General features: G+C 34.8%; 1 protein-coding gene across 12 annotated transcripts in view; it reads right to left on the bottom strand.

The window, feature by feature from the left end:
- Positions 1 to 372: 372 nt before the first annotated feature.
- KTN1 (kinectin 1) overlaps positions 373 to 25,058 on the bottom strand; it is a 136,389-nt gene continuing 111,703 nt past the window's right edge. For 4 of the 12 annotated variants that reach the window (XM_043983219.1, XM_043983223.1, XM_043983221.1 and 1 more), the window contains 9 exons: positions 15,741 to 15,830; positions 15,522 to 15,614; positions 13,823 to 13,903; positions 13,485 to 13,568; positions 13,208 to 13,291; positions 7,576 to 7,659; positions 6,258 to 6,353; positions 1,557 to 1,677; positions 373 to 847 (listed from right to left, as the gene is read on the bottom strand). In XM_043983219.1, the coding sequence (XP_043839154.1) occupies positions 1,576 to 1,677; positions 6,258 to 6,353; positions 7,576 to 7,659; positions 13,208 to 13,291; positions 13,485 to 13,568; positions 13,823 to 13,903; positions 15,522 to 15,614; positions 15,741 to 15,830 (714 nt within the window). In that variant the 3' untranslated portion in view covers positions 373 to 847; positions 1,557 to 1,575. The remainder of the gene's footprint in view (positions 848 to 1,556; positions 1,678 to 6,257; positions 6,354 to 7,575; positions 7,660 to 13,207; positions 13,292 to 13,484; positions 13,569 to 13,822; positions 13,904 to 15,521; positions 15,615 to 15,740; positions 15,831 to 25,058) is intronic. The other 8 variants (XM_043983224.1, XM_043983227.1, XM_043983229.1 and 5 more) reach the window with 3 other exon arrangements.

Genomic DNA, 25,058 nt, shown 5'->3' with positions numbered 1-25,058 from the left:
GAATATTAACAGTGCTATCCCTAAATGGGAGCATAGGTAAGAAAGCTAGTAGATAGAGCACTGGCCCTGGATTCAGGAGGACCTGAGTTCAAATCTGACCTCAGACACTTAACACTAGCTGTGTGATCCTGGGCAAGTCACTTAACTCCAATTGCCTCACACACAAAAAAAAAAAGAAAGAAAGAAAGCTACTTTCAAGAGCTGATGAGTGAAACTTGGAATAGCCCCACATGTTAACTTGGTAGTTTTCTCTTAAAGTGAGTGATTATTACAACAAATAATTCTGCCCTTAGACTATGTATAGATATACATTGTGAGGATCAAACACTGATGAAATTATTTGAGCAAAATAAAAAACAAGTCAGGTTTGAATAATAAGCATCCCTTTATTTGTTGACACCAGTACAAAAACTGATAACATGAGCAACAACAAAAAATGTTTACTTGAGGTTGAAGTCAGAGGCTGCTACTCCCCAAAATGTTAAGTAAAACCGTGTACAACATCAGTATTAAAATGTTAGCATTTTTGAGCCTTGTAATCTTTTGAAACTTTTTTGAGCAAAATAAGATAAAAGATTACATGTTTATCTTCAGGAATGTAAAGGTCTAATTATCCAAACAGTTTTTATTATAAAACTAAACTCTGAAGGTGTCTACAGAGTTGAGGTTTTTATTTCTCTCTTTAAATCAGTAGTCTAACAAGGATTAGAAAAGACAAAACTCTGTTCAGTGTTTCTGACAAAGTAGAAAGGGTGAAAACATAAATAAGGCTTTAATTTGGCAAAATATAATACAATGCCTTCTGCTATCCTCAATTGAACAGTTTAAGATCCCCAGTGACGTCACTCTGCAAAAGAAAGAAAATATATCAATTCAAAACAAAGAAAGGACATGAATTCAAAAGAAAACTGTTGAATATGCCAGATGTTCACAGCTTACTTGTCTAATACTGGTTATTTTAACTATATTTAACTATAAGTAATAGCACTAAAAAGTAACCAGAAACAACTGAAAAAACCTTCAGACCTGAAAAAAACAAGTATTAGTATAAACTCAGAGAAAGCACTTAGCATCCCTCAAAAAAGTTCTCTGACTCGTAAGTCAGAGAATAAAGTGATCAACTGTGCTCTTAAAATCTGGTTAGAACTGCAAGAAACCATCAGCTAGGTGGCACAGTGGATAAAGCACTGGCCCTGGTGTCAGGAGTACCTGAGTTCAAATCCGGCCTCAGACACTTAACAGTAGCTGTGTGACCCTGGGCAAGTCACTTAACCCCAACTGCCTCACTAAAATAAAATAAAATAAAATAAAATAAAATAAAATAAAATAAAAAAAGGTCCAAGGCTAGAGCCCTGGTGTCTTTGTTCCCAGCAAGAAACTTTATAAGTCACCTCTAGTCCCTACATTTTATAGATGAGAAAAAAAAAATGCCTCAAAAATGGTTACTTGACCATAAATCCTATCAGATTTTAAGGAATGCTTACTTATACTAAAATAACTGTCATGTAGCAGTTATTAACCAATAAATTATACAGCATTCTTTGTTCATTTCTTACCTACTATCTGAAACTTTTCTTATTCCTTTGTAAGCTGTTGGTTTACCGCCTGGAGTAGCTGCTGCAACTGCGTTACAGTCTGATTTAGACTTACAGATATTGTCTCTTTTTCAGAAGACTCCTAAAACAAAGGATTCAAAGGCAACAAAAACAAAAAAAACATGACACACCTTAATAATTTGAAGCAAAACAATTTCCAAACAATACCCAGAATTTATATTGATTTTATTTTTAAAACATTTTGAGTATGTAGAACTTATACTGAATTGCTTAAGGTTTTTTTGGGGGAAGGGGGGTTGAGAAGGGAGGAAGAGAAAAACAAAGTTTTAAAAAACTGATGTCAAATTGTTTTTTACATGTAATTTGGGAAAATAAAAATTCGAAATAAATACATTCAAATAAAAGTTTAAAAAAAAAAAGACAGAACCCACAGGTAAACTTGAAGTGGATTCCAATTAACTTGTGTGAGAACTGTTAATAAAAACAAAATATATCTCTAGCCCTTTCAGGCTTTTAAAATGCTTCTCCTCTCCCCCTCCCCCTAAAAAAGATATTATGAATAAGCTAAAAAAATCATGAGAATCATATGCATGGAAAACACAACGGTTATGTTTCAAAGGATGGTGATACGGCAAACAAGCACAGAAACCTGTATCACTAATACACAACATAAAAGTGTTTGATCAAAGCAAGGATGAAGCAAGTAAATCAATTCCTTTGGATAGTAGGGCACTTGCTTTGATTTACTTTTTAAACAGTGAGTCAACAGTTTCATTTTTGTATAAAATATTGCATCATTTAAAATTTACCATGTACTTCATAGATTAGTTTTCCCAGCAACTAAAATCAAGAATCACAGAATTTAGAGTTAGTTAGAAAGGCCCTGAGTAGCCATCTAATAAAATTCATTTCAATTCAGTAGTTTTCAGTGTGACTCTTTGTGAGCCCATTTGGGGTTTTCTTGGCAAAGATACTGGAGTGGTTTGTCATTTCCTTCTCCAGCTCCAGGCAAATAGGGTGAAGTGACTTCTCTAGATTTAAACTCAGGAAGATGAATCTGCCTAACTCCAGGCCCAGCACTCTCTCCACTGCACTCCCTAGCTGCCCAATACAATTCATACTAGAAAGGAATTCCCACTCTAATATACTTGACAAGTGGTTATCCAGTCTGTTTGGAGACCTAGATTGAGAGAGGAACCCATCACCTCTTTAGGCTGCCTTTCCACTTAAAAATAGCGTATTAGGGCATTTTCCCTAACCTGAAACCTAAATTTGTTTCTTTGCAATTTCTACCTATTGCTTCTGGTTTTTCTCTCTGGGGCCAAACAGGACAAACAATCCTTCCATGTGACAGTCCTTCATGTCCCTCTCTCTTCTCTTCCCCAGATTAAATCTTCCTTCAACCCATCCTTCTATGACAAAGCCCACCCTTCACCATTCTGGTTATCCTCTTCTAATTGACCTCTAACTTTTATCTAAGCTCTTTTCAAACTGTGGTATCCAGAACTGAGTACATATTCTAAATGTGTCTCACCAAAGCAGAATACAGTGTTTATCACCTCCACCACCTATGCCTCTCTCAATACAATTCTAATTTAAAAATTCTAATTCAGAAATGGACAAAGTGAGGCCCAGACTATTCCTGAGGGGCATTTAGCCACTGGGGCAAAGTTCACACCAGAAGTAGAGTGTTATAAATAAAACACAGAAAAATGTTTCAGGATTTAAAATAATGGGAGATGAGAAATGAAGATGGGAGTGTCAGTGTGGGTTGGTTAATTCTAACAACAGTACCATTTAAAAAAAAAATTCCATACTCATAATTTTTAATCAGTGTAGTGATAAAACGCCCTCTACCAATGAAGATCTACAACTCAAGAGCCTTAAAGTTTGTTGGGGCACTAAGAGTTTAAGCAACTTGCCCCATAGGTCTGAGATATGACCTGAACCTAAGTTTTCCTGACTCCAAGGCTGGAGGCTTGTATACTTGACATGACACTTTCTCCCACCTACTATATTTTAAATAGTTCTTCAATCTATCCTGTGTTGCTTTTAAATGAAGGACAAGTTTAAAATGGATTATAGAATGTCTAAGAGATATATAGACAATAAAAATTTACTGCCTAAATAATATATCTACTAGAGAGAAAAGAATGTTACTATATTATTCCACAGCAAAAAGGAGAAGGGGAGAAAAGTAGTCAGATTTTTCTAGAGCCCATGTCGCACATTTGAAATTTCTTGGGAATAAAGACATGGTTCTTAACCATACTCCTCCCCTCTACAACAGGACTAAAGCAAAGACATTTGACTAAACACTGGCATAGTGACTTGTAGATTATTTAAAATTTGAGTTTCAACACTAGTAAGAGTTGAAAGTAAGAACAAGCTGAACTAATTAACACATCAAGTCTCTTGGAGTCACTTCCCAAAAAGAAGTGCTGCTTAAGGGCAGAAAACAAGTTCCTGTTATGCTGCTGCATTCCCAGTGCACCTAAAAATAATGGAAAGCAGAATATTTTTGGTAGAGGAGAAGCGAACTGGGAAGAAACAACATTTGAGATTCCCACCAAAAAGTTTCATATTAGGTCTCTAGAATGGGCAAAGTTTTTTTTGTTTTTTTTTTTTTTTGCTGGGCAATTGGGGTTAAGTGACTTGCCCAGGGTCACACAGCTAGTAAATGTTAAGTGTCTGAGGCCGGATTTGAACTCAGGTACTCCTGAATCCAGGGCTCTATCCACCGTGCTACCTAGCTGTCCCATGGGCAAAGTTTTTAAAGTATGATGATCTATCCATAAAATAAACAACCTACCCACTCTGAGGAACATCCTAAAAACTATTCAAACATTTCTCTATTAACCAGTCAGCAAATTTTCCTAGTGTGTATTCATTTGGGACAGAGTAAATATACTAAATTCACTAAATTAATTTAAATGCATTAAAACCAAGTATCAAAATCTGCAATGCTCTATGAGGGCCAAGATGGTCTTTTTATGTTAAATACTGTGCTGATAATATAGCATTCTAGGAAATTCATTTGTGTCACAATCAAATCAGGCTGTCCAAAAACAAGATTAGCAATCTAACCACCAATACAAATTATTTATTCATTCAACAATTTATTAAGCATCTGCTATATGCAAGCCTAAACATTAAAAGGCAAGTCAAACTCCTGTCCAAAAATCACAATAAAGAATGTCATTGGGGGGGGGGGGGGGGGGGGAGAAGGAGAGGTGCGTGCCAGCTAGGTAGCACAGTGGATAGAGCACCAGCCCTGGATTCAGGAGGACCTGAGTTCAAATCTGACCTCAGATATTTGATACTTACTAGCTGTGTGACCCTGGGCAAGTTACTTAACCCTCATCGACCCGCAAAAAAAAAAAAATTTTTAATTTTAAAAATTAAAAAAATAAAATAAAAAGAACGTCATTTTGGGAATAGGGGCATTTTCAGACTTCATCTGACTACACTGTAATTGGCATTTTAAAAAACTCTTTGGCAAGTTCATTACTTTGAATTAATGGATTAGAGCTTCTTTTGAGATTTTCCATTTAAACTACAAAGTAAATAGTTGCTATTTCCCTAGTCTTATCAGTTATATTTGTTTATGTTTTTAATACTGCAACCCAACTTTTAAATCAAAATTGCCAACTGCCTTAACATGAACTTACGCTTTCGATATATTTAGAGTCAAAAGTTAGGTCAGAAAAGAATAGATTATTAAGTACAAAGATCCTCATTTTGTAAATAAGGGAAATTTAAAACCAAGGGTTACTACCCCATGTTCACAGAGTTATTCTGTGACAGAATTAAGATCAGAATACAGGTGTCCCAATGATAATTATTCCAGTGCTCTTTTCACTACACATACCACATGACCCTTCAAAAAAGAAACTGAACTCTTATTCATTAATTTGCTATATGTTCTTCACCACAGCTGATGTGTCAATGTCTTCAGGGCAAGATATCCAAAAGAAAATTTTCAATTTTAATGATTTAACAAGACATTAAAAATGACTTCATTATGATATATTACAATTTCATTTGGAGAGATATTGTGATGAAGAATAGATATTAGATATATTTAGATATAGTTGATCACAAAAAAGACTGACTGACCCTAATAGAGAAACAATAAGGTTTGATCTCCAAAAGGAAGTACTACCCTGATCCATCAGTACTTATAACTGTAAGAGCTTTAGTAGGTGGATGCCAGTGGATGGAGGGACAGAGGGGCTCTGAGAGAGAACCAGGGCAGCCTTTCAGATTGTTTAATGCAAGGTCCCAGCCAAACCAAGGTTGAAGTATCTTCAGCAACTCAAACCACAGGCCAAATGGTGGCTACCAGATGGATCTCATTTTTCTCCTCTAATACTTCCGGTTCCTCTACTTCACCAAGCTGACCAAGGGTTGAGTTAGTGCTGTATTTCAGATTCTCAGTACCCTCAATTGCAGCACTATATTAATCTTAATAAATGAAACAAAAATATCATAGGAAGGAATTATACAATAGTTTCAATTCAAGGGCAAAAAGTTTAAAAGACAGGATTACTTTCTAATAACAAAGTGAATTTGAATTCATCATAACTGTTGGTAACAGATTATTTTTCTAGAGAATTTCTTCCAGTTACACTTGAGTTTTTGAAGTGAACATCATTTATAGAGATTATAATGCAATTAGTCCCTAAAGAAAATACACACCACTTCTGAAGAAACATCACTACTATTTTCAATAATACTGGTGTCTCCAGCAGCTTTTACTATTTTTGACTGAATAAGATCCAATGATTGCTGAGCCTGTAAAAAAAATTACAAGACAAGTCAGCAATTATAAGGGATAAATAGCATATTTGACAAAATAAGAGCTTGACATAAAATTAAAGTCTAGACAAATATTCCTGTCTTCAATAACACCTTCTCTGAAAAACATTAACTAGTTTTACTTAAATCAACAATAACCTTAAGTCAACTTAATGGAATCAAGATGTTTTGATGGAAAGATACCAAACACAGGTATTTTTACTTAAGTTTGTTTAGAAAAAAGGAAAGTATCAAAGAAAAGCTTTATAAATTTGTTTTAAGATATCAAAAAGATTTAAACACAATGCCCTTTAAGCTTATACATCATTTAAAAAAAAAACCTTGCGGGGGCAGCTAGGTGGCACAGTGGATAAAGCACTGGCCTTAGATTCAGGAGGACCTGAGTTCAAATTCAGCCTCAGACACTTGACACTTACTAGCTTTGTGACCCTGGGCAAGTCACTTAACCCTCATTGCCCTTCCCCCTAAAAAACAAACAAACAAACAAAAAAAAAACAAAAAACTTGCATTCAATACCCTTGAGATGATTTGAGTGTAATGCCTGCAAAAGCTATCTTTAATATTATCCTCAACTATAAAAGGCAATTAACCATCTATTCCATGAATACCACTGTACCTCAAAACTTAATGGTACTTATAAAACAGCAACTGTTAAGCCAAGATAAGTGAAACTTGGCCTTAAAAGTAAGATTTCTCAGGGGCAGCTAGATGGCACAGTGGATAGAGCACCAGCCCTGGAGTTCAAATCCGGCCTCACCAAAAAAAAAAAAAAAAAAAAAATTTCTCTACATGCCAGGCTAATTACTCAAATGCAATTTAATTCTATACACACAATCTGCATACATATCTTCTAATTCTACACCTGAAGTATATAACAAACAGAATATGCTTTACAAACGAGTACCTATACACAGTAAAAAAAAAAAAAAGAATACATTTGATTAAGTCTGGGCATCCTAAAAAAGGTCTGGTAAAGAATAACTTTTAAGTACCCTAAATAGTAACATATTAAACTGCTTTGACATTTATCGCAAAATAAATGTTCTTAAGAAAGATCACTGAAAAGCAAACCACAGCATATAACAGATTTAAAATTGCATAGCCAAATGAAAATTAAAAACTGAGAAGCTTACTTTGAACTTGTTTAGGATTTAAATATCAATGCAAAATTAACCTTCAAAACAAAGAGCTGTGTTACCTTATGCAGGTCAACGGCTACCTTCCGTCTTTCACTTTGTTCCATTTTAAGTTTTGTAAGTGTTTCATTTAATTGTGTTTTCAGCTGTGAAGATAAAGCAAGATCATGATGAAATTTGTATTCTTCTCATATTAATCCAGTGCCTCAATAACTGCAAACAGAATGTGATCACTAACTGTTACTATGAACAAGGCATTACTCAATATGCTGCACCAGAGAGATGTACAGGAAAGCTAAGCAGAGGTGGCTCCATCTGTAATACTGAATGCAAGAAAGGAAAGCCAAAGGAATGAAAGTATTTAGAAAGTGTAGAAAATCGCTTATGCAGAAACAAAATGAGGAAAATGCCTTAAGAAGGTATTCATTCATGAAGCAGCTATTTATCACCTAAAATAACTGATTTTGAAAATGCACACTCTAATATGATTAGTTACTAAAGAACCACTTGAACTAGAAAAACTATAAAAAATGGAATAAATGTACAATGCTAATCAATAAGAACATATTTAAACTAAAAATCAGAGGGCTAATTTACACATTCCAAGAAGGTAAAATCTTGAAAAAAATGAAAAATATTACTTGTGTTGTTTAAAATCTAAATGTGGGTCCTAATCTGCCCCCCTCCCCCCAGTCTTCAGGGGGAAGCTGGCTAAAATCACTGATAAATTCATCGAGAGTTTAGGCTTTTAAAGATTTATTGAAGCTTGGATCTATTCGGTACAGCCAGGGAGACAGAAACCTTTCCTTTCCTAGCAGCCCATGTGAAATTCTGCCACCAGGACAATGTCCCAAACGACAAGGGGGACCCTGTTCTCCCTCTCTCACCATGTGCCTATTCCTCACAAAAAGGAAGTCCTTTCATGAGCAAGCATCCACTTCCTAGTTCCTCTCTCCCTCCCCCAAAGGGGAAGTCCTTCAAGCTGATTGGTGGAGAGTGGTCTCTTGCCTCTTGCTGATATCAGTAGTATACCACCTCTGAGAACAACATCACTCAAGGCCAGCCAGGTGTGGTTCCCATCCAATCATCCTTAAGTATGTACTTAGTTTCTCACTCTCACCCAATTCAAATAATACTAAATCAATCAGGTGGGACCCCGGAAACTTGCCAAATTCCATTATTTTATCACATTCTCTTTGAAATTTCATTATGGTGAGAACTATAAAAAGTAGTATTATATACACACTTGCCTGAATTACACTATTTTCTTAAAACAGTCTTCTTAAACTGTATGAGTTTTGGACAAAGTTTAAAAATATCTTAATCCCTTACAGAGGAGTCCTGTGATTCACTTAAAAATATTCTCCTTCGTCTCTGATTACTATTCTCAGTAAATCCACAAAAATAGGGAACATAAAAAAATCCATGTTAATCCCATTATACATTTGCGCGCGTGCGCACACACACACGCACACACATACACTCTATTTCATTTGTGTATCGGGTACTACTAGTGTGGAAATTCCCTCCATCCACATAAGATTAACAATTTATAACTTAAAGTCTTTGTCACACATCTACTAAGCTATGCTTCCTCTCTCCGTCAAGTTTTGTATCAATAGCTCCAAGCAAGCATGAAAAATGCTCAAGTGGATCTTCTGTTATTAAGACCCTCAAAGGTAAGTATAGGAGAAAGGTGTTTTGGAAGTTCACTGGAAGGTAGGATCTGAAACCTAGTTTAAGGTGCTCAAATTTATAAATACATTGTTTCTACCTCTTCATTCATATCTCTTCCCTATAAAAGGAAATTTTTCAGTGGAGGACATAGCAATGAATACTTATCAGTTATAAGTATAGACAACATTCATGTTCTGGGTAGCAGTATTTTAATTAATGTTGCTTACCAGGTCATTTGGCTTTAAGCTCAAAAAAAAGGGCAGACAAAATAGAGGTTATTATCAAGAATCATATAAACTAAAACTAAAATTCAATGGATCTCATGTTATACAACTTGCTAAAGTACACAGAGGGCCAAAATGGCAGAGAAAAGACAGAGTCTCATTTCTACTTTTCCCAACTCCCTTCCAAATAACTTTAAATAATGCCTCAAAATGAATTCTGGAGTGGCAGAACCCATAAAAATATGGGGCAAAACAATTTGCCAGCCCAAGACATCTTAGGTCAGCAGAAAAGGTCTATGGAACTGGGGTAAGAATAGAGTGCAGTTCAGTGCAAGCAACATTAATCAAAATTGTACACCAAGACTTCATGTGAACATAATAATAAATATAAATAAAATCATCCTAGATTAGTGGAGCTGGATTAACCTTAAAAGTTAGTCCCACTACTACTCAGACAGTGCCAAAGGTGCTTGGACAGTGACCCCTCCACACCAGGAGCAGAGCCTCACTTTAAGTTAGAGTTATAATTAAGAAAAAATCTGGGAAAATAAGCAAACAATAAAAGGAAGGAAGGAAGGAAGGAAGGAAGGAAGGAAGGAAGGAAGGAAGGAAGGAAGGAAGGAAGGAAGGAAGGAAGGAAGGAAGGAAGGAAGGAAGGAAGGAAGGAAGGAAGGAAGGAAGGAACAAACAAACAAACAAACAAACAACTGACTACATAGTTACTCTGGTGACAGGGAAGATCAAAAACACAAATTCAGAAGTTAAAACACAAAGTCAAAATGGGTACATCTAAAGCCACAAAGAAAAATGTGACTTGGTCTCAGTCCAAAAAAAGAATTCCTGGAAGAGTCCAAAAAAGATTTTAAAAATCTATTGAAATGACAGTGAGACAAGAAAATCATGAACAAAGAGTCAAGAGTTTGGTAAAGGAGACACACAAAAAAATACTGAACACAAAACAAACTAGGCCAAATGGTAAAAGAGGCACAAAAATGCACTGAAGAAAGCAACTCCTTAAAAAAAAGAAACTGACCAAATGGAAAAGGAGGTACAAAAGCCCACTGAAGAAAAGAATTCCTTAAAAATCAGAATTGATGCACTGGAAGCTAATGACTCCAGAAGACATCAAAGAAACAATAAAACAAAATCAAAAGAGTAAAAAAAAAAAATAGAATAAAATATATTTCTTTAGAAAAACACCCAACCTGGAAAATAGATCCAAGAGATCTATTTAACATTTATGGACTACCTGAAAGCCATGATTAAAAAAAAAAAAGCCTACACACTATCTCTCAAGAAATTATTAAGGAAAACTGCCCTGATACTCTAAAAACCAGAGAGAAAAATAGAAATTGAAAGAATCCACCTATCACCTCCTAAAAGAGATCTCAAAATGAAAATGCCCAAGAATATTAAAGCCAAATTCTAGAGCTCCCAGGTCAAGAAGAAAATATTGCAAACCATCAGAAAGAAATAATTCAAATATAGTGGAGCCACATTCAGAACATAAGATTTAGCAGCCTCTACATTAAAGGATCAGAGGGCTTAGAATATGATATTCTAAAGGGCAAAGAAGCCATGATTAGAACCAAGAATCAACTACCCAGAAAAACTAAGTATAATCCCTCAGGCAAAGAATGGGTATTGAATGAAACAGATGACTTTCAAGCATATCGGATGAAAAGACCAGAGCTGAATAGAAAATTTTACTTTTTTTTTTTTTGGGGGGGGGGGGGGGGGATGGGAGGCAGCAAGGGTTGAGGTATCTGTGTTTTCTTCCACAACATGACTAATCAATCTGTATTAAATTGGTCACCTTCTTAATAAGGGGGCAGGGGAGGGAGGAAGGAAGAAAATTTTGAATTCAAAATTTTTAAAAATGAATATTAAAATTCATTTTTACATGTAATTGGGGAAATTAAAATATTAAATTAATAATTATTGGTTAAATTAAAAAAGAGGCTGGAAGAATGTCTTCTTTTGTTATTAATGCAAACTCATGTGGTACTGGAGTTCTCTTTTAAGATTTAATAAAATTCACATGTGAATAAAACTGGCCCTAAAAGATTTTACAAGTTCATTTATAACTTGTTCCATTTCTTTTTATGATATTGGGTTATTTAGTCTATTTTTCCATTTGTTAATATGGATATTCTATATTTTTCTAAGTACCCATTTACTTCCTAAGTTACCAGTTTTGAGTATACATACACACACACACACACACACACACACACACACACACACAATAAGTGATATAATTCTAGATCATATCATTATAATATAAATGCAGAATTGAAAAAAATAAAGGTTGGAATTCAAGAGTTCTATAAAAAAAGGAAGAAATTTTTTTCTGAACATATATAGAGTAAAATAGTAAAGTAAGACAGTTCCCTATGTAGTCCTGTAGCATGATCTCCCATGCAATAGGCAGTCATGATCACTACACAGTCCTTGTAATCTTTTGCTAGAGATGGACAGAACTATGGCAATTTAAAACCACAGTATAAACTAACCTTTCATCTATAGGGAAGGTAGAAGAAAATAGTTTGCTGGCATAACATAGCTTAGTGATGATACACTGTTCCTAGAAAATGGCACACACACTTTTTGTAGCAATACTAGAAAAGCATGGTTGGAAAAAAAACGATAAAAATGAAGACAAGTGTGCTACTTTGGCATGGTAGTACTATTGAATGAAGAAATCCTAAATAAAGCATAGCCTATATGTTTAAAGAAGTTGATTTGTTTTTGGTTTTTTTTAAGGAAACCAAAAAATAAAATCTGGTCAGAAAGATCTAAAATGCCTGTTAAAAATATAGGATAGAGAATTAAAGGGGCAGCTAGGTGGCACAGTGGATAAAGCACCAGCCCTGGATTCAGGAGGACCTGAGTTCAAATCCGGCCTCAGACACTTGACACTTACTAGCTGTGTGACCCTGGGCAAGTCACTTAACCCTTATTACCCCTCAAAAAAAAAAAAAAAGAAAAAGAAAAAAGAGAATTAAGACAGCCACATCTGCCATTACTATTAAAATGAAGACAATCCAAATCATAAATTTTAAGTCCATTTAAGAATCAAATTTAACTAACACAACAACAGATTTTCACAGTGCAGAAGGCCCAGAATAACCTCACTTAGTAATACTCCAAGTCTATAAATAGATAGATAGATAGAGGATATAGATATATTTGTACCAAATACACCACTTATATTCTCAATGATACCATGACAGTATAAAGGTGGTACAGTTTTTCTCCAGCTTCACCTCCCAGATGGGACTAGATATTATGGAAAAAATGTGCTAATAGGCTAAGCAGTTGTGTTCTTTTCTAAAAGAATGGAGCATATTTCTTTATAAAAGGATTTTTTTTTTCAAGCTAAAATGCCAACAAAAACTCCACATTTATTGTTCTCAATTAGCTACATCTAAAAGATTTAGTGAAAAGTTCCTTTTAGCTCAAAATCTTTGATCCTATGAATATCTTTGCAATTCAGCAATTCTTTATTTGTATATTTATAACTTTTGTACAAAAAAATACAGTTTCTGAAAAGTTAGGCTTTATAAAATATAAAAAAGGTATGAAAAGAGTTGGAAGCAAACATGCCATTGTTAGGAGCTAAGAAAAGAAGATAATTTTAAGAACCATCAGAATAAAAAATAATTATAATTTAGGGGGGAAAAAAAGCCAAAGGTGTTAGCAGAAAGAAAAGGTTTGGGTGGTTTCTCCACATACCAGAACAAGTATTTTGAGAGCCTATTTTATACCCAGTGGAGAAGAAACGTCTTACCAAATCTAGCTCTTCGTTCTGTCTTACTGCTTCAGAATATGAATCATCAAGTTTTTTCTGCAATTCAGTCAACAGATCTTTCAGCTGAAATGAAGTTTAGAGTTTAAGATTGATCTCCTTATGATGTTCCATTTTTGTTCTGCTAAGGTATTAGGATATCCACCTAGACAGAATCTCAGCCATGAACTTCCCAAATTTTATTACTTGTCAGAATATTTATCACTTGTCAGAAAATTAATTTCAAAAGGGCAACAAAATTAAGACAAATTATATTTACCTCTCTAACTTCCGTAACATAAGTGGATCGTTCTATTTCTGCCTTCTCTAATTCACTTTCCAAATGTTCTCTCTCTCTTCTCAGCTAGAGATAGAGGGGGGGAAAAGTTTAAAATACTTAGTTTCAAAGTTTATATTTTCACTGCTCCCCTACAACAAGAAAAATTATAATACTAATAATATAAAATTACCCTCTCAAAAACTACTTGGCATATCATCATTTAACAATTAAGACCAAAAACAAAATCTTTTTTAAAAAAATCACAATTCTTATTAAGGCTAGCAGTATAAGAGACTCCAGTGTATCAAGTAATGAGATAGTAAATTATTTTACTTAACTGTACGTACAGTTTCGAGTTCCTTATTTTCTCCTCTTAATCTCTCTACCTCTTGTTCCAAAGAACTTAATGAAAAATGTATCTGCAATTTCAAACAAGAGATCAAGATATATTGATATAAATACCCAAGTCAACCAATAACTGTGCAGTTATAATACACAGTTTAGAACCAATTCAACATTACAAATTGTTTACAATGAGTGAAACTGCATATTAAAATGAAGCCTAAACTAAAGTTAGGCAGTCATTTACCAATATTATGATGAAAATGCTCTTAACTGTACATATATAATTAAAAATTACATAGCATTTCTAAATCACTACTGATTATAAAAATACAATTAAAACAACTATGAGGTACCACCTCACACCTATCAGAAATGATAAATGCTGGAGGGGATGTGGAAAAATAGACACACTAATCAACTGGTGGAGTTGTGAACCAATCCAACCATTTTGGAGAATGATTTGGAACTATGCCCAAAGAGTTATAAAACTGTATATACCTTTTGACCTAGCAATGATACCACTACTAAGTGTATATCCCAAAGAGAGCAAAGAAAAAGGAAAAGGACCAATATGTACAAAATTAGTTTTAGCAGCTTTTTGTGGTAGCAAAGAATTGGAAATTAAGGGGATGCCTATCAAGTGGGAAATGGCTGAAAAAGTTGTAGTATATGATTGTGACAGAATACCACTGCACTGTAAGAAATGAGGAGCAAAAAACCTGGGACAGTCTCATAAGACTTAGTTACTCTGATCAATACAATGAACAAAGACAATTCGAAAGGAACCATAATGAAAAATGCTATCCACCTCCAGAGAGAAGACTGATGAACTGACTTTTTTATTTTTCTTGTTTTTGGTGCCATGGTTAATATGGAAATATGTTCTGTATGATTTCCCATGTAAAATTGATATCCTATTGCTTGCCTTCTCAGTGAGTGGGGGAGGGGCTGGATGGGAGAGAATTTGAAACTCAAAAAAAAAAATTTTTTTTATGTCAAAATTAAATAATAAAAAAATTTATAGAGCATTGACCCTGGAGTAAGTGCAATCCTTTTCTAGGTTACAATGGGCTCACATTCCAACTCTGATATTTATAATCTGTCTGATCTTGGTCAAATCACTTAACCCCCTGGGACTCAGTTTCCTCAGCTGTTATATCAGGAAGTTGCACTAGATGAAATGAGATTCCCTTCCACTACAGGTCTATGATCCATGTACTCAATTACTAAAATTTGAAGGTAGCCATTAATATGTTCAACAAAATGAATAAATTTAAGAGTATTGCTCTGAAGAAAAATCACAGATTTTGTCACAGAATGGGACAGGCAAACTAACAAGAATAGAGTATATGCCACATAAATAAAAGACAATACTACTATACTGTTAACTCCCTTCTTCAATGTCAAAGTGCTTATTTAAAAAATCATTACACATATATGAAACATCCAAGATGAATGGTAAGCAGCAGATGGGCTCTACATAAATGCAAGAAGCACCTTCATCACTGAAATCAGAAATCCACTCACGTATGGATATCCTTTATAGAAAACAGATATTCATTTAACTTTTTTTTAAAAAAAGATTTACTTTTTCTCTAAATAGGTTTCAAGTTACATTAGTTTACAGTACTTCAAATCACTTGACATATTAAATAATATTTTCTGGCATTATGTGTCCTTCTTGGCAAATACCTGTCTAACAGCCTTCTGTGATTCTTCAACTTTAATCTTCCATTTGTTTTCTTCTTGCTCCACACTTTGCTGTAACCTCTGTAAAATCCCCTCCTACAGGAAAAAAAAAAAGATTAGCTGTTTTATAATACATACATATTAAAGAAAAAATATTAAGAAGCTACTAGATGATGGAAGTCATGTGAAAACATAACAATGTGAATTAAAAATAATTCCTACTGTTTCTGCAAGGACAGACTTGTATTTTTCACATTCTAGCTGTAACATCGCGTGCATATCATCGGCTTCTTTCAACTTTTGCTGTAGAACCTGCAATAAGAAAATCACAAAATACCATTGTTCATTTATTTGTACATGAAAATGATACACTAATCCTCAATATGCAATATTCAATACATAATTGGTATATGTCATGGTAAATCATTTTTGGTTGTTTCCTATGAAAACAATCCTTAGACTACTCAATCAGTAAAAATCAATTGAGTTCAGTATCTCCCCCAATTTAGTTTTCTGCTGTTACAATTCTAATATTTCCATTTGTTTCTGTTATCAGACAGCACACTTTTTAAATGAAAAGACTTGACAATTATGTTTGAGAAATCTTGCAGCATTCTTAAAGACATTAAAACATGTTATCCATTCCCCATAGTCTTCTCTAGGCAGAACAAGAGTAATTATAGAGAATATTGTCTCTTCCCATATATTAATGGAAGTCAGTCAGTCTTTAAGAGGCAGTTTACAGCTAAAATAAACTGAATATTCCTAAAGTAAATAAGCAAGCTAGTACAGATGGACAAAAGTAAACATTCTTCGAAGCAAACCTGCTGCAAACCATGCCAAAGGGAACTTCCAGATGATCATCTAGGAAATGCCCCAAAACAAACACAGCACAGACAAGAGCATGGAGAAAACAAGTATCTAGAACAAAGCCATGTCTAAAAAAAGATCTCACTTTCACTGAAATTAGAAATTCCAACCATTTCATCCAACATAAATCATCTAAGCATGCAGGTAAATGTCAATAACAAAAGATAAAATCCATTGTACTTGAGACTACTCCCATCATGTTCCTTCAGATATTGCCTCCTACCCAGTCAAAAATGGATAAGATGTAGAAAGAATCATAATTTGATCAGCATGGGCATTCCCTCCACTGATACAAATTAAAAACTCTTTCCAAATCTGGTCATCCTATTCAACATTTGTCCACAGCTTCCCATATATCTTCTGTCAGTGAATGCACATTTAAGCACTTACTATGTACCAGGCACTATAGTATGCCCTAGAGATATAGAGAGGGGGAAATAGTCCCTACCTTCAAGGAGCTTACATTCTATCAGGGAGACAACACAAACATAAATTAGTGTATGTAAAATATACAGCAATCAAAAAGCATTTAAGTGTACACTAGGTTCCAAGCACTATACACTAAGCATTGGGAATAAAAAGAAAAAAACCAATCCCTGTCATCAAGGAGATTGTATTCAAATGGGGAGGATAACATATACATACAGAGCAGATGCAAGGAACCTTAGAGGGGAGGCACTAGCATCTGGGAAGACTGAAAAAGGCCTCTGACTTGAAGACTTGAAGTCAAACATTCCTGACTTCAGAATAGGGGTGAAGAGGGAAAGCATTTCAGCCATAGAAGACAGCAAGTTCAAAGACACAAAGAAGGGAGCACTGTGTGTAAGAAAGACAAGTTAGGCTAGCAAACCTAGACTATTGTCTGCATGGAAGTTATGTGTAATAAGAATAGAAACAGAACCTCAGGCTAAGATGGCAAAGTAAAAGATCACAAAGGAGCTCAGCTTTCCCACATCCTAGCAAGTATCTAAATAAAGGGCATGAGATAGGTCAACTTTAAAAACAACAACAATAACAGAAAACTAGTCTAGTGATTGCCCAGAAAACTGCCAGACACCTGCAGAAGCTAGAAAGGATTCACACCAGGGAAACCAGTGGAAGAATGGTAGGCTTGAAGCCAGCTTAAACACCAACAGATGGGAATGAAGCCTGTGGGCTCTCTAAAAGAGATACCAGGAAGGTTGGAAAGCATCCCAAGCTTAGAAAATAAGAATCTAAAGCCAGCATCCTTGCTTTGACCAGTCAGAAGAGAAACAGGGGACAAAGCCAACCCTTATAGGTTGCTATCTAGGGCCCCCAACTATGCACTCCTATAATCACTGTGAGCCATGGTAAGAGATGGGCCAGCCAATAACCTATGTGGGCACACAGGGCAAGGGGAGAGTTACAGGAAGGTGGATACGAATATGACCTCCAACATCCACCTTGTTGTCAGGTTTGTCAGGAATCAACTCCCAATGAGGGACTATGGAAGGAGAGAAAGAGATGGGCCAAGTCAGCACCTGAACTGGACCTTCAAGAGAATTAAGAGTCTGGAATTGAGCCATTCCATCAAGAATAGCAAACAGTGATAGCAGCACCCAGACAACAGATGAACAGGAACTGGGCCTACTCCCTCCTCTCCCTCTCACCCCCATACAAAGTCAGAGTGATCTGAACCCGGCCCCACCAAAATCCCAGTCTAGGAACTGAGGCTTTAAATATGAGTAAACAGGGTCAAGGGCAGCTAGGTGGCTCAGTGGATAGAGTACAAGTCCTGAAGTCAGAAAGACTCTACTTCCTGAATTCAAATCTGGCCTTAAGGTACTTACTAGCTGTGTGACCCTGAACAAGTCATTTACCACTGTTTGGTTCTCAGTTTCCTCATCTGCAAAATGAACTGGAAAAGGAAATGGCAAACCACTTCAATATCTTTGCTAAAAAAAAAAAATATCCCAAATGGGATCAGGAAAATTCAGATAGGACTGAACTATTTAACAGCAACAATAATTACAATGAAAAAATTCTATAGGTTAAGAGAGGTCGGAAGGTTTAACCCAAAGTAAGAGTAACCCTACAAGCACAGCCGCCATGAAAAAAAAAATGGCTTGACCAAAAGAAAATGGATATGGCTATGAAAAAAAAAAGGCAAGAAATAAAAGATAATATTAGAAGTGAATGTAGGAGGTGTGGAGTAATATTTTGGAAGGAAAATAAACAAGAACAGAGGAAGAAAGCCTTAACTATGTAGCAAAGTCTTTAATTGGGGGGGGGGGGGCTGCACGGGGCAATAAGGGTTAAGTGACTTGCCCAGGGTCACACAGCTAGTAAGTGTCAAGTGTCTGAGGCCAAATTTGAACTCAGGTACTCCTGAATCCAGGGCCGGTGCTTTATCCACTGCGCCACCTAGCCGCCCCCAGTAGCAAAGTTTTTAAAAATAAAAAAACAACAGTGGAGCAAATAAAACTCAACGGCTAACTGGGCAATGAGAAACATTAGAAAAAAGGCAAAAGACTGAAAAACTGGAAGAACACATAAAGTGTATACCATCAAAAATGACTGAACTGGAAAATAGGGGAATTTAAGAATTATCCAGCTCTTTGAAAACTATGACCAAAACTAAACAAAAATCAGATATCATATTTCAAGAAATAATAAAACTTCCAAGGACTAACAGAATCAGAGAGCATAATTTGGATTAAAAAAAAATCCACTGATCAAAGAAATCCCAAACCAAAAAACCTCAAGAATGTTGCAGCCAAAATCAAGGACCTCCAAGTTAAAAAAATACTACAATCAGTCAGAGTTCAAGAACCAAGAAACCACAGCCACAACTACACAAAACTCTACATACAATATTCTACTATGATGTTCTAAGAGGCAAAAAACTGCAACCAAGATTAACTTGCCCAATAAAATGAGGTATAATCTCATAGAGGGGAAAAATGGACCTAAAATAGAATGAGGAAAAGATGAGACCTGAGTAGAAACTCTGGAATGCAAACATAAGAGACAAGAGAAAAACAAAGAAAGATAAATATATTTGAGCAACTGGAAGGGGCCAAAACATGAAATGCTTACATTCTAATAAGGAGAGATGAAATAAACATCCCCTTCAAGAGTCACAGAAGGAGCCAAATAAGAAACACACAAGGCCTGGCAAAGGAAAGGGTTTTTTTCCTGTTTTGTTGTTTTTAAAAAAGGAAAAAAAAAGGACAAAATGGAATATACTAGGAAAGAAACAATAAAGGCATCATAGACAATCAAATACCAGTTTTTAACAAGTGCCAAATGCCAAAGTAAGTACTTAAAATGAAAAGCTAATTAAATTACACAGACAAAAATAACATGATGAACAATTCGGAAGGACTTAAATAAAAATTCATAAAAATTAGATATGAAAAGATCTCTGGTAATTACTAAATTATGAAAGTGTTGTAGATAGTTCACAGCTAAGCATGGCATCTTTATAGAAAATAACCATGTGTTAGGGTATAAAACAAATAAAGACAAAAAAATTAAAGATAATCATCTTTACTGATGATAAAGCACTAAAAATTAGAATCCAGAAAGAATTTTAAAAGCATTTAAAGAATTCAAGTTTAAATAATTTACTTCTAAAGAATTGGTTGGGCAAACAAATCAGATAAAAAATAATTTCCTCAAAGAAAATGACAACAATGAGACAACATACCAAAATGTTTGAGATGCAGCGAAAGTAGTCCTTAGAAAATTTTTATCTCCAAACACTTTCATCAACAAAAGAGAGAAAGAATAGATCAATAAATCAGACATGCAATTTAAACACACACACACACACACACACACACACACACACACACACACACAGAACAACACAACTCCCAACTCTATGCAAAAATAAATTTTCTAAAAGGCAAAGGAGAAAAACAAAAAATTTTAAAACAAAAATAAATTTCCTGAAACTCAAAAGAGAGAAACAAAATATTTTTAAAACATTAACTCAATCAATAAGAATAGGAACTTAATTTTATGGGGGGAAAAACCCCACTAAACATCTACTGTACCTTTTTTATTTAAAAAAGAAAAGAAGGGGTGGCTAGGTGGCAGAGTGGATAAAGCACCGGCCCTGGATTCAGGAGGACCCGAGTTCAAATCCGGCCTCAGACACTTAACACTTACTAGCTGTGAACCTGGGCAAGTCACTTAACCCCATTGCCCCATTTAAAAAAAAAAAAAGAAAAGAAAAAGAAAACCAAATTGCCAAAATAAAAATGAAAGAGAATTCCTAACAAATTCAATAAAAACTACTGGAAACTTTTTAACCCAACAAAACAGATAACTTAAATGAAACTAATATATATAATACCCATATTAACAAAGCAAGAGGTATTTAAACAGCCCTATCTCAAAAAAAGAAATTGGAGAAGCCATAAAGGAACTCTCAAAGGGAAAAAAAAAAGTCTCAGGACCAAATGGATCAAACATCAAAGATCAATTAATTCCGATATCACATAGTTTGCAAAAAACAGGAAAAGACATTCTACCAAACTCCTCCTTTGAGACAAATATGGTCTTGATACCTAAACCAGGGAAAAACAAAACAAAACTAAAGACTGATATCTCTAATTAATATTGATGAAATATGTTGAATAAAATATTAGCTACTGCCACATACTTAAAAGATTTTACACTATGAAGAGGTATTATAAAAAATGCAAACTCAGTATTAAGAAAACTACAAATGAGACTACTTTACAAAAATAAAAATCAATATTTTTAAATTCAGAGTCTAAAAAAAAATCTAAAATTTTTTTTTAAAAAACGTAACACCCATTTTATGTCCAATAATTTAAAAAGCCAACTTCAAGGAAACCAGGAATATGAAGAGACAGAGCATTCTATGCATGGGGGACAGCCAGGTCAAAGGCACAGAGATGAGAAATAGGATGTCATATTCAAGAAGAAACAAGTAAGACTGTATGGCAAACCTGTAAAGTAGCTATGAAAGAATTCTGGAAAAATAGGAAGGGATTATTTATAAAGAGCTTTAAATGCCTGAGATAATTGCATGCAACTCTGAAGAAACAGAAAACTTACTAGAATCTACTGACCAGTAGGGGAAGATATGGTCAGAACTATACTTTAAGGAGATCACTTCAACAAATTTACAGAGATTGGAATGGAGAGAAACATGAGACAATAGCACAAGAAATTACCCCAATAAAAATATGAAATTCTTCATGAATTAGCAAATCATCCTTATATGGGATCCATGCTAAAAATCATATTTATATCACTAAATGTAAACAAAGTTTTCGACAAAACACAACAGTCAATTGTTTAAAAAAAAACTACAGGAACCAATTAAATTTTTCCTAATACAGTAATATGTTATGTTGTGCACGTGGTGATACATACTAATATACGTGGTAAAAAGTTTTAACAGTCAGTTAGCGATAATGGAGAGACGCCAGTTTTTTAAGGACCACCCTTTCGGGGAGGAGACCAATGGCATGAGCTACGCACGCCAGCCCAGCTGCTAAGCACTCCACTTCTGGGGTGCGAGCTTAATAGGCAAGGAGAGAACGGAAGTGGGATCTCTTGCCTGCTCTCCTGGTCCGATGACTTGGAGCGACACACAGACAGATGCAGACTGGAGTTGGACGCGGCCCGGCTCGCGGTTAGCAGCACGTGCTTGACTCGGTCTCTCTCTCCCCAAAGATGGCCTTGGGCTTTGGGTGAGTTTTATACGGAATATAGACTAAGCTTAGACTTAAGACTATTTGTTTTGTATTTCTACTTTCCTATCCTTCTAATCAAAATCACCTGGTAACTACCACACAATAAAGCTCTAACTAGAAAAGCAGAAGCTTCTTCCATTTACTAGTCTGGGAGATAAATTAAGGGAAAGGTTAAAGAGGGGAGATTTATGATCTAATATCTAATTTTAAATCTCACATATAGATATAGATAAAAACCAAGAGTCAGTATTATCTATAAGAGAGAAATGTTACAAGTCTTTCCATCATCACCGTTAGTTTTATATAGTTCTAGAAATGTTTTATTAACAATTTGACAGGAAAAAGTAATTGAAGTAACTTTTATAAGCATAGGTAAAAAGGAAACTATTGCTTTTTGCAGATATTATGGTTTCTTCTGCAAAATAGCAGAATAAAAATAAAAATCCATTTAAATCATTAAGTATTCTGTATAATACCAATGAAACCAAGCAGGAAGAAAGGGAAAATCAAATTCCATTTAAAATATTACAGAATATGCAAAATACCTGAGTTTAGTTATTTAGACAAAGGCAGGAAACAAATGAATTCAACTACAAAATGCTTTTTCAGGGATAAGGGAAGACATAATCAAAGAGACATTATTGCTTATGTCTGGGTCATACCAATATGATACAAGTTCTAATACTACCCTAAATTAATATATAGATTCAGATGCCATATCAAAATACCAAAAAGGTTTCTTTATAGAACTAGACAAAATAACAATAAATTATCTAGAGCAGGGCTTCTTAAAACCTGTTCCACTTGCAGCCCCTTTTAGCCTGAGGAATTTTTATACAACCCTAGGTATACAGGTATATAAAATAGGTATAACCTTTTACTGTTGACAAATTTTTTGTTGATCCCCCACCCACATGGGGTCACAACCCAAAATTTAAGAAGCTTTCATCTAGAGGAAGAATTTCAAAGAAAACTGTGAAATAAAAGTTAAAAAAGGAACCCTATCAGAACCAGATTTCAAATTATACTACTACAACATAGTAATTAAAACAGCTGAATAATAATAGCTAAAATATAGAAAAGTTGATCAGCTTAGGTACCCAAGACCCCAAAACAAATGAACGTGGTAACTAACACAGTATTCATTAATTCAATCTCTTCCAACCAACATCTCATGTTACAATAAGCTTCAAAGGAATATACATAGATTTAAAAGATTATATAGATATAAAAGGTTATATCATAAACAAAACAAGGTACAAGGAAGGAGATGCCTTCCTATGGATAGTGGAAGAGCTCTTGACCCAAAAAGAAGGGTGGGGAGGGGAAAAGAAAGAATTATCGGGAAAAAAATGGACAATTTGGACCACTTAAAAGTGAAAATTTTCTATACAAACAAAATGAATGCAGTTATAATTAAAAGACAAACAGATAACTGAGGGGGGGGGCAGGGAGAATCATTGTAGCAAAATTCTCTTATAACAGTCTCATATCCAAGATATATAGGGTATTGATACAAATATAAGAATATATATTGATACAAATATATAAGCCATGCCCCAATAGATAAAGCATTAAAGGCTATGAAGAGGCAATTGTCAAAGGAAGAATCCAAGTTATCAAAAAAGGCTCCAAATCACTAAATAAAAGAAATGCAAATTCAAACAACTCTATGGTTCTGTCTCATTCCCATCAGACTGACAAACAGGACCAAAAAAGTAAAATGACCACTATTGGAGGGGCTGAGAAAGCCTGGAATTCTAAATTTCAGTCATTCTGGAAAGCCATTCAGAACGATGGTCAGTCACTAAATTGTGTATGTTTTTAAGCAATATATATCTATTATTATACATGTTCTTCATATATATGTATACATACACACACATGTTTTATATGTATGTGTACATATACACATACATCAAAGAGGAAGAGGGCCTATATGGACAAATACTCACAACAGCATTCTTTGTTACAGTAAAGAACTGCCCATCAGTTGAGGAGCCTGAAAATCATGGTATATGAATGTAATTAAACATTCTTGTACCATAAAAAAAGACAAAAGGGATGGTTTCAGATAAACCTGGGAAGACTCATACAAACTAATGAAGAAGGAAATGAGCAGAACTGGTAGAATAATTTATACTATAACTACAACATTGTAAAGAAAAACAACTTTGGGGGCAGCTAGATGGCGCAGTGGATAGAGTATGGGCCCTGGAGTCAGGAGTACCTGAGTTCAAATCCGGCCTCAGACACTTAACACTTACTAGCTGTGTGACCCTAGGCAAGTCACTTAACCCCAATTGCCTCACTAAAAAAAAAAAAAAAAAAAAAAAAAAAAAACTTTGAAAGTCTTAAGAACTCTGATCAACGCAATGATCAATTAACCCCAGAAGACTGGTGATAAAGCATCCTTCTCATCTCAGTAGAGCTGATGCTTTAGAAATATAGAATGAGACATACATGTTCAAAGATGGCCAACTGTATGAATCTGTTTTGGTTATAACTATTTGTTATAGGGAAGGACTTATGTGGGGGGAGTTATGGAATTGGGGATGAGTATAGTGAGTGTAGGAAGAGGAGGAAGGCTGGGAAAGGGGGAAGGATGAAAGAAAACGGGGAAAGAGCAAAAGAGCAAGCAATGACATCAATGAAACATTTTAAAAACAAAAGGAAAGAAGGAAGCTCAGAGACAAAAAAATCGGCAGTTGCCACAGCCATGTTAAATATAAAAGAAACTTTTTAAAAATCATGCTGTATATAAGAGATATACAATTTGACAATCTTTTCTCATATTCTGTTCTCTGTATACAGAAAGTGTGTGCATATGCATTCACACATACATGTTCATGTTTGTTGCTGTGTGTCAAGTTCATAATAGAAAAAAAGTTTGTTGTTTTTTTTTAAAAGACTGGAAAAGAAAAGGCCAGAGTGAACATTATTACATGCCAGATAGCAGAGTTCATAT

Source organism: Dromiciops gliroides, chromosome 2 (assembly GCF_019393635.1).
Source record: "Dromiciops gliroides isolate mDroGli1 chromosome 2, mDroGli1.pri, whole genome shotgun sequence".
In the NCBI taxonomy this organism is placed as follows: Eukaryota; Metazoa; Chordata; class Mammalia; order Microbiotheria; family Microbiotheriidae; genus Dromiciops; species Dromiciops gliroides.
Note: the sequence above shows the minus strand (reverse complement) of the source record. Positions and strands in the feature narration are given on the sequence as shown.